General features: G+C 40.9%; 3 protein-coding genes across 14 annotated transcripts in view; 2 read left to right on the forward strand and 1 right to left on the reverse strand.

Moving 5' to 3' along the window:
* Positions 1–13,593, forward strand: part of bcas2 (BCAS2 pre-mRNA processing factor) — a 624,479-nt gene that overhangs the window by 386,581 nt on the left and 224,305 nt on the right. The gene's annotated exons all lie outside the window — the stretch shown is intronic.
* LOC114142278 (mitochondrial carrier homolog 1) lies at positions 1,295–9,759 on the forward strand. Of its 12 annotated transcripts, none has more exons than XM_028013488.1 (14): positions 1,295–1,601; positions 2,843–3,038; positions 3,337–3,421; positions 3,917–4,023; positions 4,340–4,399; positions 4,563–4,620; positions 4,826–4,861; positions 4,940–4,991; positions 6,442–6,501; positions 6,570–6,663; positions 8,207–8,254; positions 8,348–8,415; positions 8,677–8,752; positions 8,845–9,759. In XM_028013488.1, exons 2-14 carry the CDS (start codon positions 2,892–2,894, stop codon positions 8,917–8,919), a joined length of 966 nt encoding a protein of 321 aa, XP_027869289.1. In that variant the 5' UTR covers positions 1,295–1,601; positions 2,843–2,891; the 3' UTR covers positions 8,920–9,759. The 12 variants fall into 12 exon arrangements, with proteins under 12 accessions (XP_027869289.1, XP_027869352.1, XP_027869298.1 ...); XM_028013497.1 differs by lacking the exon at positions 1,295–1,601 and adding an exon at positions 2,141–2,687 and having other exon boundaries at positions 2,759–3,038; XM_028013504.1 differs by lacking the exon at positions 1,295–1,601 and adding an exon at positions 2,141–2,687.
* On the reverse strand, positions 9,963–12,912 carry ndufb11 (NADH:ubiquinone oxidoreductase subunit B11). Its single transcript, XM_028013877.1, has 3 exons — positions 12,683–12,912; positions 11,301–11,431; positions 9,963–10,166 (listed from the first exon to the last, which is right to left on the reverse strand). The coding sequence occupies exons 1-3, from the start codon at positions 12,854–12,856 to the stop codon at positions 10,037–10,039; spliced, it is 435 nt and encodes a 144-aa protein (XP_027869678.1). The 5' UTR covers positions 12,857–12,912; the 3' UTR covers positions 9,963–10,036.

Raw genomic sequence — 13,593 nt, forward strand, 5'->3', positions numbered from 1 at the left:
GGTCGTATGTTCTGGGCTTTGGTATTTTGACAGTGTTTGAACAGGAAAGCGAGGTTTGGTCTGTCTCAAGTAGAATCCTAGCAGTCTGGTTTCCTCTTGTCGTCTGGTGCTGCCCTTTTCGCAGAGCTGAACCTCAAAGATTTCCTCTGACATTTCTGATGTCGGCTTTTCCGCACTTGTGCACATAAAGGGCCTGAACACAGAAGAATATCCAATATCCAACTCGAAACTGAATTCACTGCAGTCGGTAACACAATCAAAACACCGGGATAATGTTTGTTTTGGTCTGTGGCCTGTAAAGATGGCCACAGACCAACTGCAGTTACATCTCGAGCAACTGCGCGAGACGTAAACTTAACTTCATTACTTGTAACAAATGAAGTTTCATTTAAGTGGGAACTTTTGCTTCCAGTTGGATATACCAACCTTTTTCAAACCAGACAATGATGAGGGTCAAAAATCACAAATGCATTTAAGCCATTCCATCCCTTCGCTTGACCTGGAGATAAAGCAGATCTATCTGTGGGAGCTCCAGATATTAGCCATATCCTAAATCACATGCTCTCCAGATGAACCTAAAGCATTAGTTTTATGGGTTCGAAGATAAGGGCCAATATGCAGGATTAGAGCAGGAAGATACAGCTCTACTCAATTTATATGTTCCATTAAAATGGGCCTTTATGGCCTGCACTCTATAAATAACACCAATAAAGATTTTGATGCAGTGACTCCTTTAATACAAAGATCTATAAATGTCTGACAGATCTATAAATGCTGGAGCAGAAATGACTCCAGGGATTCTTGACAAAAATCCCTTTCAGAAATATGGATTTTTTTCCCCTTTGTTTGACAATAAGGAAACAACCATCTTCCCCACAGCTGTAGCAGTAACCTGGCTCACAAAAAGCTGCCTTTTTGTGAGAGGGTTGAGATACACATTTACTAGTATGTGGGGGCTGACTGAACTTGCCAACATGCAGAGATTTAGGTAGAACAGACTGTTTCTGAGCAGACTGAGCAGCCATACTGTTTTTGGACATCAGCTAACTGCTTGGCAAGTTAGCCGATGTACAGGTTATCATAAGCACTCTTTTCTTCAGCTGGTGCATAAGCGTGATGTGAATGCACGCTAGCTCTGGGTTTACTGGAACCAAGGTGCTGTTTCATACGCTGAGCTTCAGCAGCTTCTCTGTCTTCTTCTGTTCTCAACATTAGCAGCTCTTCCAAAGATGTTGGTTTTGACTTGCACTGCTTCAGAAATTAAGGTGTGATCACAACAGCGACGACTTGAATTGATTCAGCAAATGTTTTTCAAAATCAGCAGCTAACACTCCACCCCTCCTTACAGCATAGTTCATAGTTCGCTTGCAGGCGTTGTAAATAGACTGATGGTTTTTCACCTGCTGATTTGAAACTGCTCCATACATTTTGCATACAGTTCGTCACCATCTTGGACTGTCCCATAGGCAGAGTCAAGGATTCTGAGGTAACTTAAAGGAGGTGCATCTGGTTGAAGATGTTTAACCATGTCTGCAGCTGGTGGTAGTAGGCTGTCAAATATCTTTCTGGAACGCTGCAGGTCTGACACAGCAGGATCTCAGGTACGTTTGTGTTTTTATTTTTGGCTTCAAACTCCGAGCAAACCACCGACAGTTCTTCGATTTCATAAGTCATTTTTTTCAGTTTGACAAGTCTAGGTGTACGGCAAGATTTTATGTAACCTCTCCAACACACTCCCTGAGGCAAACTCAAAAGCTATGCAGCTGTGGGAAATGGAATCAGAATGAGCTATGACTTCAAACTTTTTCATTGACCCATAGCCTGTCAGAAAATCAGCTACTTCACTATCAGTTTCTGTGTTCGTCACATATTTAATCAGCACTGCATTAGGGATTTTAAACCCCTGTTTCTCCAATACATTCATGGTAGCAACAAAATAGAAAACGGCAATACTTCAGCTCTGTACAAACTCCTCCTGGTTAGCTCGCCAAGATTTATGTAGCATATCTGTATGTGATAATACAGTTATGTATCATACATATAGATTATCAACAGTACTAGTATACTGTTAATAACAGCATAATAATACTGTTATTATCATAGTAATAACAGTATTGTTATCTTAATACAGTTAAGATAATAGTATCTTAATACTGTTAACAACATCTTACTGTAAATCTTAACTAAGATAACAGTATCTTCATATTGTTAAGATACTGTTATCTTAATACTAGATAACAGTATTACGTGTGTTTAAAGTTATAATGTCAAAATTGGTACAAGCATGCTGTTAGTGTACTTCATTTATATACCACACTTAATACTTAGTATACTTAAAATGTACTTACACAAATGTAAGTATGTTTGAAATATACTAAAGTATCTATATTTTTTCTAGGGTCTGAATGTAAACCTGGCGCCAGAAAAGCGTTTGGTGTGAAAGCACCATATAACATCTGGCCATCTTTTTTTTTTTTTAAACTTTATTTATTATAATAAACAACAATACAATTGTACTGTGAACAAAACTCAGGAAGATAACATCTGGCCACCTTGACGACCGAACGTCTGGTCGCCTGAGATCATAAAATATGTGACGTCAGCGGATAGTCTCCGCCCAGTTGTTTTTGTTCCGCCGAGAGATCCCAGCCACCTGTTTTAAACCAAATAGTGCTGTGATAAAGGATGTAAGCTACTTTTTGTTTTGTTTTTTTTAAAATCAGACACGTTAATGTAGCTGAACTCGGTTTCACCTCAGAAACCGCGTTCAGCTGAGAGTGAGAGCTCAGAGCGGAAGTCATGTTAGCTCCAGCTGATTTTCTCTGGGGATGTGTGACCAAAGATGGATCTCCGTGAAGTAGAACCCACACTGGAAGCCTACGTGGACTAGGATGCCCTCTACTCCCGTGGTAGTGGACGCTGCCGTTGTGTTGCTAGGGGCGACTGTTACTACCATCACACACCCGCTCCTATACGTTAAACTGCTGATTCAGGTAGCTGGGCCGACCGACCGAATATATAGAGATGAGACATTTGAGGTAGATTATATATGTATATGAATGTATATGCATATCTAAACTATCTGTCATTTCTTTGTTACAGATGTTACAGATCATCAAACGCATTGGATGAGCTAATCTAATGTGTTTGATGATAATACTGTATTATAAGTATGATAATACTTGGTATATTTAAAATGTACTTGCGCATATGTAAGTGTTTGAAATATACTAAAGTATTTTTTTTTTTACCTGGGAAGTAAATACAGGGCGAGTGTCACCTCTGTCTCCACCTCGGATCAGTTTGTATTCTCTCCCTTTATTTCGTTTTTCCCAGGTGGGACACGAACCTCTTCCTCCAGCTGTTGGGTCAACAATGCTTGGAAGACCAGTTCTATACCTGCCTGGTTTCTTCAGCTACGGTGAGTTAAGTGGCTGCACATATGGGATATCCAAAGACCAAAACACCCTTCTGTGTGTACAGTAATTGTCTTGTGATCGGAAGGTTGTAGGTTCGATTTCAGCTTCCTCCTGTCACATGTCGATGTGCCCCTGGGCAAGGCACTTAACTCCAATTTGGTTGGGCATGTTTATATCATTACACCTGAAGATGCAGTCACATCCCTGGACAAAAGGAGGCAACACTGTGAGGATCGTGCTCTCTGATTCAGCTTGGATCGGCTTTTGTCTGAAACTCCAGAAGACACAAGTGGATTAATGACGAGCAGATTTTATTTTCTTGTGGGATTAATAAAGTATTTTTTATTTTTTTTAAAAAAGGCACAGCATATGACCTATATATGCTGCGGCATATATTCTGTCGCAGCATGTTTAACGTGTCAACTAAATGTGCTGACTAAGAAATAACTGTGCCGCTGTAGTTCAGAACAGCTGCGAGGAAGTGTGCTTGTTTTCAGCTCAGTATGTTCTCAGAGTGGATGGAAAGCTGGGACTCTTTCGGGGCCTCTCACCTCGTATAGCATCCAGCACCATCTCTACCTTGGTGAGGGGCAAAATTGAATGGGTAAGAAAGAGACTAATATTGTGGTGATATTAACACAACAATTCATGCTTTGCTCCCTGAGATAGAAACTAATGGTAGTCACTTGTTGTATACTTGGAAATAACACTGAAAGTAATAGAGCTTGGAAGTTTTCCTGTGCAACACCAGATGGACTTATTATGTTCAATGTTTGTGTTCATTTATTTAGATGTTGTTCTCAGAGCTCCGACTGCTTTTTACTGATGTTCACTGCATTAATAAACACAGATCTGATAGCAGCAGTTATTTTCAGATGCAACTTTTTTTTATTCAAACGGTAACTTTTTTCTATAACCAGAGGGTGCTTCAGTCCAAAAAAGATGAGCACCAGAATTCCTTTAGGAAATTGGTCCAAGAGGTGAGAGGTCAATGGTTTCTGAAGAATCATTAGCAGTACAGTATTTTCTATCTCTGTAATCCAAGTAACACGAGGGTTAAACTGACAGTTCATATGTTTCAGCATGCCATGTTGAAATCAAAAATCATAATGGCCTTCTTCTTTCCACTTTTTTTTCCCTCAGACATCACATGATATGATCTTTCGGTGCCTGTCCAGAGTGGCCACCCATCCTTTTCATGGTATGCCCTCAATAAGATGGTTTCCTCTACAGAGGTTTTGAACTTGCCTCTGGGCCTCATGTCATTTACAAGGTTTTACTCGGATGGCGCAAATGGAACAATTTCAAGCAAAACAAAAGAAGCCAAAGTGGCGCATTGTTTTTTTATGCAGGACGAAATTAACGCTTAACTGGTGAAACCAACAAATGTGTCTCCCGCTCTCTAGACTACGCGCCCTGTTATCAGTCCGATAAAAGCCAAGGTGATGTGCGGTGCTGCTTCTGAGTGAACACCAGAGTCAGTAGATTATCTGATCGGCTGTTTTGTGTTTCTTTGGCAGTCATGTCAGTGCGCTGCATGGCCCAGTTCGTTGGCAGAGAGACCAAGTACAGGTAAGGTCAGAAGATCTGGTCCAGGTACAGTACAATAACTTCCTATAAAGTTTTTCAAGTCAACACAGATGTGGGAAGAGCTAGTCACTGATCGGGATCCACGTTGAGGGAGATTGCATTGTGCTCTCCCTTCCTTGGTCCTTCTGAGTTCTGGACACGGCAGACTGACTCCTTCCTGGTGACTTTTAGCAACTTTGTGTCCCCACAAGCACACTCACCCTTAACAAACAAGGTCATACAAACAGAAGTCCCTATGTTTCATTGATGTGATTTGTTTATGTTGAAGTCAGAGGCAGTTTTGATGGGACAAAAACTCACTCACACAATCAGGATACCAACTCTTGATATCCATTTAGAGCAGTCTGCCCTGGCACAACTAGCTTTTCCATGTGCTTTAAAAAAAAACAAAAACTGGTGACGCCGAGTGTGGGATGAGGCTTCAGCAGCTGTTAATTGCAGCAAAGTCTAAAATGACACAAATCCCAACAGAAAAGACAAAATGAGGAAATATTTAGCTTGTATGTTTTTTTGTTGTTGTTTTGGGGTTGTTGTTTTTTTGTTTGTTTTTGTTTTTTTAGCAAATTTGATTAGTATCCTCCAAAAGGGTAATATTAAAGCAGAAAAGTACCAAGTGATGTGAATACTTTTGCAAAATTTTAATTTTGCATAATTTAGCATATTGTGGGTCAAACATGCTGTGCTAAAACTAAACTTCTGGTAAAATTTTAAGCCACCTTAACTTCCAGGAAACAGAACATCTTTTTTTTTTTTTTTTTAACAAGAAACTGAAAAGTAAAAAAAGGGAGTTGAAGCTTTTTTAAGGTACAAACATATTTGTACCTTAAAGTATTATCACCTTAAGGCAGTCCTTCTCAAACTATGGTCCCTGGACCACTGGTGGTCCGCGGGCGCCATCTAGTGGTCCACGAGGTACTGCGTGTAAACGACCGTTTATTCGCCGTGACGTGAGGTCAAAGTACCACTCTACAGTTAGCTTCCAAAAGAATTGTGTTATAAATAATTATGTAAACCTGGCTTAAAACCGGGCTATACAAAAGAAAAGTTACAAATACCGGTGGAGAGAAAACAACTCCAGGACTACTCAGAGGAATCTAAGTCATCGTAGCTGCTGACTGTTGATGTGTCGTTCACTAGTGATTGGATTCCTTTGACCGGTTATCGGTAGGAATCGCTCCAGTTAGTCAGAACTGTTCTTTGTTTCAACATAAGTCAACATAAGACTTTAACATAAAGTCAACATGTTAGTTTAGTCCAGACTTCTTGTTGAGGTTTTCAAAGATTATTCTAGGTTCCATTTTGCAGAGACATCTGAATTGAAGACGCCCTCACCCCCTCCCCCAAACAAGTCTTTAATCACTAATCCTGATGTAATTATATGGTATCATTTGTGTCGGGTGAAATATTGCTGAATGTGTTTTCTCATTTGCAGTGGTGTATTCAGTTGTATCATGACGATATTTAAGGAGGAAGGATTGTCTGGATTTTATACGTAAGTAGCTCTACAGTCCTTACAGTGTGTTTAATTCCTTAAGGTCTGATCAGTGTGCTTGTTTGCAGCGGTTTTGTTCCACATGTGCTGGGAGAAGTCCTTTTCCTGTGGTGCTGTAACCTGCTGGCCTACCTTATCAACACCTATGCTGTAGACCACAGCGTACGTATGCCAGCTGTTTGTATCCAAGCTGTGATGCTGTTTGATCAGAACACGCATTAATATTGAGGCCCGATGGTTTGGAGAGGAGTGTGAAAAGATTTGCGATGACGTTCGTCCAAGTCCAAACTAAACCAGCCAGAAGTGATCTTGGCTGATATTTGATCACATTTTTTTTTTATAGGTATTGAAAAAGGTCTAATGTTGCACCAGAGCATTACTCGACAGTGCAGTGGTTTGAAATGTTTCAAACTGCTAATTCAATTAGCTTACACTGACCAACAAGCTTTTATCAATTGTTCTCTCTTTATTTTTTATTTTTTGTTTCTTTTCTTTCAAGAAATACACTCACCAGCCACTTTATTAGGTACATCTTGCTAGTACCGGTTTGGACTCCCTTCTGCCTTAGTGCTTCGTGACATAGATTCAACAAGTTGCTGGAAACATTCCTCAGAGAGTCTGGTCCATATTGACATGATAGCATCACACAGTTGCTACCGATTTGTCGGCTTCACATCCATGATGCAAATCTCCCGTCGATACAAAGCAGGATGAATAAATGCTTTCATGTTGTTGACGCCAAATTCTGACCCTACCATCTGAATGTTGCAGAAGAAGTCGAGACTCATCAGACCAAGCAACGTTTTTCCAATCTTCTATTGTCCAGTTTTGGTAAGACCTGTGTGAATTTTAGCCTCAGTTTCCTGTTCTTAGCTTACAGGACTGGCACCTGCTGTGGTCTTCTGCTGCTGTAGCCCATCCGCCTCAAGGTTTGACGTGTTGTGGTTTCAGAGATGCTCCTCTGCATACCTCGGTTGTAATGAGTGGTTATTTGAGTTACTGTTATCGTTCTATCAGATCAAACCAGTCTGGCCATTGTCCTCTGACCTCTGGCATCAACAGGCATTGTGCCCACAGAACTGCTGCTCACTGGATATTTTCTCTTTTTCGAACCATTCTCTGTAAGATGGTTGTGTGTGAAAATCCCAGTAGATCGGCAGTTTCTGAAATACTCAGACCAGCCCGTCTGGCACCAACAAACATGCCACATTCAAAGTCACTTAAATCACCTTTCTTCCTCATGTTGATGCTCGGTTTGAACTGCAGCAGATTGTCTTGGCCACGTCTACATGCTTAAATGGATTGAGTTGCTGCCATGTGATTGGCTGATTCGACATTTATGTTAATGAGGAGTTGGGCAGGTGTACCTAATAAAGTGGCCGGTGAGTGTATTCACAGCTTTCGAAGCTGTTTTACCTCCAGCTTTAAGACCGTCTTCCACAGGCTCTTAGCACTTGTGTTAAAGGTCACCTGAAGGATCATGAACTCTGAACTCTCGACCTGTTTGTATCAGTTCAGTCTGTTAATTATTGTCTCATTCTTCTTGCTAGATCACATCGTTGGTTTCGATGTTTCTGTTCCGTTTATTTTAGTATTGCACCATCAAAGCTGTCTGGGACTCCACATGAAATTTGTACTATTAGTTAAATGGAAAAGTTTAACATTTTCATCAGTGTGCATTGTTTAACTCCTGTTCTTGTTTTAGTTTAGTCAGGCATCAACACTAAGAAACTACACAAAGTTTGTGATGAGTGTAAGTTTATTATTATTATTATTATTATAGCACTTTCATTTTGACAGCTACTGATGGTCCGCGGTTACATTAATGTTGACTGCATTTCTCTAGATCACACTGAGGGTCCTGACTTACCCATTCACGCTGGTTGCTGATGTAATGGCCGTCAACAACTGTGGGTGAGTAACGGAGTGAGGCGCGATTTATTGTTTTCTGTTTGATGAGGTCTGGCAGATTGTTTTTTAACAACCTGGAAGTTCATTTTAATTTGATACTCCTCACTCTGATTCCTCAATTTAAAGCAACAGATCAAAGTCGGACTGTATTTAATTCCCCGAAGGCTTTAGACAACACCTTGAACTGATTGTCAGAATCACAGAAAACAGAAGCTGATCTTGCTCCATGCTGCCGCTCGGACTCATTCAGCTCTGTGTTTCCAGTCTGGCTGCAGGTCTTCCTCCTCGGTTTCCTGTCTTTACATCCTGGCTGCACTGCTGGAATCATCTGAGTACCGAGGTATGCTGACATTCTGACCTGCAGTGACCACATGTCCATCTTCCTGTCCTCAGAACATTTAGAGCTCAACTGTTCTCCCCAACCTCCTTCAGTGTCAGCTCTTCAGAGGCTCCAGGCTCTTTTTCCGCCGGGTGCCCGTGACTCTACCGCCTTCTGTCGAAGATTAACGTAGTCATCACTTGCTAGGATGAAGCAGGAAGAGATCTCACCCTCGAACTACGTTCCAGATAAAGTAGAAGAGGCCGTGCTGTTCATGGTTCGTCAGGCTTTTCACAGGATTTGGGGCCATTCAGCCCACTGTGACCAGTCCACAACACAGCTCTGATGTCTTCACTGCAGCAACAAAGGATCTGCGCTGATTAACTGGAGAAAATGAACTGATGGCCATTGTGACAATTAAGTTGTTTTTTTTTTTACTTACACTTTTGCCTTCATTTTACTTCCTGTGTGATGTTCACATGGTGCTCTGTTTTTTGTTTTGAGCCGATCCATGTCATGTCCCTCATTTCCGTTATTCCTTGTCGCTCCCTGTTTCCCTTCTTAAGCCTCTCTCCGTCACAACCACGCTGCCAGATTATCGAACGCTTTCAGCAAGTAGTTTTCCAGCACTCCCATCTCGCCCTCATCGTTGCAACCACGCTCTTGTTCCCCAGATTTGCCCCTTTCGCCTTGCTGTTGCCTTTTGCCCATCTGGATCTCGACCCACGCCTGTTTTGGTTACACCGCTCACGCCCAATCCCACGGATTCTGCTCTCTGCCCCATCGTACATGACCTCAGCCCGTCCGACCAAGGATTTGGAACTTCTCCTGGACTTCTGCTGCTTCAGAGTTACAGTGCGCTGCCCTGCATCAGCGCTTCTCCTCCCCGGGCACTCCCTCCTGAGCCCTGCGTCAATGGAGCATCTGCTCTCTTCCTTGTACCTGATTGTCAGGCCAGTGCTGCAGCTGACGATCCAGTGTGGCCGGTCTGAGCTGTCTTTTAATAAATAATCCGAGTTTTCTGCTCACTCCTGTGTCGTGGCTGATTTTCTGGGTCCCTCTAGTGAGTCATTACATCTTGTCTGGATTTCTTATGATTTTCTTTTGTCAAATATGGGTGAACTGAAACATCTTCAGAACTGAATTGGTATTTTATTGGTGAAATCTCTAAAAGCTATATTTGACTATTGAAAATCAAGATGTGAAGGCAAAAAAACCCCCCCAAACATCATCCAATGAGAACATAGTTTATTTAATCAGTGATTTACAACAACCATGAAATAGAGTGGGACAGTGCAGGAGGGGTCAGTCCTCGTTGGAGGAGGGCAGGATGATTTTGCTGGCGTCGTAGTAATTTTCCTGGATGAGCGGCAGACCGTCTTTCTCCCTGAGCCGAATGAGTCGTTCTGCTTCCCTTCTGGCCCACTTCCGCATCCTGGAAGCCACACAACCCCAAATACTGGTCAGGCCTCACGTTAACATGAAAGTGCCCACATAGGACCGTTTAACTTTGCAGTCTTCCCTGACGTCAGCGCTTGCCTCATTCATTTATACTGGATCCTTATTTAACAAACTGCAGCGGTAGTGAGGAAAACTCCTTCCTGCTTCCACTAAAAAGCTAAAACACAAAAGAGGTAGCAGCCACGAGCTGTTGCTCATCAATTTGTGAAGGGCTGTGAAACCATTTTCACCTTTTTGATTCCCATCATTCTACTGTACTGCTTATTGTAAGGCGGCGCCATACGCAGGATATATCCTCACCACAATATCAGTGTGTGCAATATTCACATCACATTGGGGTTTTTTTTAACCACACTAAGCCAAATTATTTCTATAAACAATAATACTGTTTTGAGACCATTTTCAAGGAACATGAAAATGGTCTCAAAACATTTTCATACGTTTTGCACCAGACTGAAGACTTTTGTCAACCAGTCTTTGGTAGAACGAGACGCGAAAAACAAACAATCGTGAAACGATCGAGCTCGTTTTAAGTCCACTGTCTCACAGGCCAATAAACTTTAATTTGTAATAAATATAGAACACTAGAACTGGAAGACATGTTAGATATCCAAACTAAATAAACAAAACAATAAATTAAATGGATAGTGAAGTTTCTGTAAACAAAACAGCTCTTCAAAAAAGGGGCTCGATGAGACCAGACTGAAGACTTTTGTCGACCAGTCTTTGGTAGAAACCAGTCTTTGGTAGAAACCAGTCTTTGGTAGAAACCAGTCTTTGGTAGAAACGCAAGAAAAACAATCATGAAACGATCAAGCTCGTTTTAATTTATCATGTCATTGCTTTTTATGACAGGTTTGCCTAGTCTTGTTTTTCATTTGAATAACCAACAAACTTTCTGCAACAATAGTCATCGGAACAATGACAACATTTTTGGGCACATACAGGACGGGTTCAATTGGGTTAGAGAGATTTAAAGGAATATTTCAAACAGCAGCCGAAACATATTGCACTTCCAAACATTTCTGAATAAACTCTTCCTGCATCCCTGACCTCTGTCACCTCACATCTGAACAGAACCAAATTTAAAAAAAACAAAAAAACGTACCCATGGTCTGGTAAATAGTGGATAAAGGTTCCTCCAATAACAAGAGCCACAGAGATGCCCAGGAAGAAGCCCACCTTCATGTTCCTCTCATCCTCTGCAGGATCGGTGGAGAAGCCATGGAAATCTGGATTCTGATCAAAAATAATAAATAATACATCAGAAACTCTTTAAAAAAAGAGAAGGCTGTCGAAAGCTGACCTGAAACGACTGTTATGGGTTCTGTGTTTTCCTCTGTCTCCTATCTGCTTACACGCACAGTGCTGCTGCTCACAAAACCATATCACATAAGACTGGCTATAGTCACACATAAACAAAATGAAACACAATTCTTTAGGGAGGGAACAGATTGCGGAGAGGAATAAAAGCTAAACTCGCTCTACAATCTTTGCCTCACTTGGTTCCATCCATAAGGTGAGCTCAGTGTGGCCCAGCGCTGGACGGTGAATGCAACTTTGTATCTGTTCCATTTGTATGACATGTATGACTTGTAACATTTGGTCATTTTTCAGCATTAAAAGCCTGTTTTCATACTTAACCAAATCTCATTCTTTATCAAGGTAATAACACTGAGGGCTTATTAATCCCTCAGTGTAATAACTGAGTATACAGACCACCCAAGTCCGTATACCAGAGATGATAATGCTGCCATTATGAATGTGACAGAAAAGATCTAGTGATTATCATCCGTTAGTAAATCTAAACTTAATAATAAACCTAAACCTAATGTTTAGGTTTATAAGAAAGAAATACCCAAGAGCTCAAAAAATAAATGGTGACAAACAAAAATAATCTTAACTTTACGTTCAGCTGTCAAGAGTTATGCCTCTCCTCATTTAATATTCTATCTAGAGTCAAATCTATAAATACACATTCATACCTGAGAGGGATGAGATGTATCTGTTTAAAATAATTATTTCATTAATTAAGGGGATTTGCTTGTTTAATTAAAGTCATTTTATCCATCGCAACTGTAAGTTCGAACTTAAATTGCTTAAATTGTTTTCTTCCTACATAGAGACTACTAATAAAACCTCACATTGTTTGGATAAAATGTAGATTTTAGCAAACTTTACAATTCTATACTTCGTTTTACGTCTTGCTGTAACTTCTGAACATGAAGTTACAGCAGGACTTTATGCTGTAAAAGTCTTGCTGTAACAACAAAAACAACGCTGGTTGTTGTTTTGTCTGTTTAGCTAGTGTTTGTATAAAAACGGTTCTCTCAATAAAGATTTACTGTGTCACATTTGAACCTTCAGCACAGCGCAAACCCACCTGAACACATAAATAAACTAGTAAAGTAAACAGAACCACCACCCCCGCCAGGACGCAGTCCCGTCAGCGCAGGCTCGGTTCGCAGGAGGTCCAGTAGCTGCACTCACCTTGGCGAACGGGCTGACCTCGCCGTGTCCGGACTGATTCACGGGCTCGTACGGATCCGTCACAGCCGTGGAGGAGATGGCGCTGTCCGCCTTGGACTGCGACACGAAGCGGGTCGAAAGGACAGAAACCGACCGGGGCAACGCAAGCCCCAGCCGCGGTAATCGGGACAACATTTCTCCTGCCCGAGAAGGATACTGCGCTACCGGAAGCGGAAATGTTACGTTTTGTACTTGCCTTACTATGAGCCGGAACGTTACCGCCATCAGCTGGTGGACGATGGTAATGCAAGCTGACCAAATATAAAATAAAGAAATAACGAAATTCCAAATGACAGTTCAATAAATAATACAAGGATTAAAACAGCTGGGTTTCTATTGAAGCATTTTTTCACATTTAATTTTCAAACTATTTTATTCTTCACAGAGATAAAATAGGTATTGTTGTAACTCATATTATGCCATTTGTTGTCGGCATTAAGATCTCCTGTAGCGGTCTGCATTATCGCAAATCCAAAGTTTTTAACAAGTATTTGAGGGAAAGGAAGAGAAATTCACATGCACAATCAATTTCTGACAAATCTAACAAATTAATTAATATAAATGGGAACAAACTTGAGTTTATTATTTTCCATTTTATTGTGCAACAGTTTTGAATCCAAGTGCCAAGCTTATTAGTGTTTTCTTCTATTATTCTGTTACAGAACAAATTAAGTTATTTTTATTTCAATGATGAAAGATGGGATGTTCTCCTTCAAGTCTTACACCTTTTATTTTATTATTCTTCTACCACACAGATTACTGTACAATTCCATAACCGTTTTGTAGTTTCACTTTTTAACAATGTGTTGTTTCTGGCTTTAAGTTAACACAGAATCTATAACACAGATTCTCTTGTTTTGAAGAATCAGTCC

The sequence above is a fragment of the Xiphophorus couchianus genome, chromosome 1, assembly GCF_001444195.1.
Source record: "Xiphophorus couchianus chromosome 1, X_couchianus-1.0, whole genome shotgun sequence".
Taxonomy (NCBI): domain Eukaryota; kingdom Metazoa; phylum Chordata; class Actinopteri; order Cyprinodontiformes; family Poeciliidae; genus Xiphophorus; species Xiphophorus couchianus.

Bases quoted from the DNA above. Each gene is read 5' to 3' on its own strand.
- LOC114142278 (XM_028013488.1), top strand. From the start codon at position 2,892: ATGCCCTCTACTCCCGTGGTAGTGGACGCTGCCGTTGTGTTGCTAGGG. The intron at 3,422-3,916 runs GTGAGTTAAGTG...GCTTGTTTTCAG, and splicing joins GCCTGGTTTCTTCAGCTACG to CTCAGTATGTTCTCAGAGTG. The intron at 8,416-8,676 runs GTGAGTAACGGA...CTGTGTTTCCAG, and splicing joins ATGGCCGTCAACAACTGTGG to TCTGGCTGCAGGTCTTCCTC.
- ndufb11 (XM_028013877.1), bottom strand. From the start codon at position 12,856: ATGTTGTCCCGATTACCGCGGCTGGGGCTTGCGTTGCCCCGGTCGGTT. The intron at 11,432-12,682 runs GTGAGTGCAGCT...ATTTTTGATCAG, and splicing joins AGGTCAGCCCGTTCGCCAAG to AATCCAGATTTCCATGGCTT. The intron at 10,167-11,300 runs GTACGTTTTTTT...TGTGGCTTCCAG, and splicing joins CACTATTTACCAGACCATGG to GATGCGGAAGTGGGCCAGAA.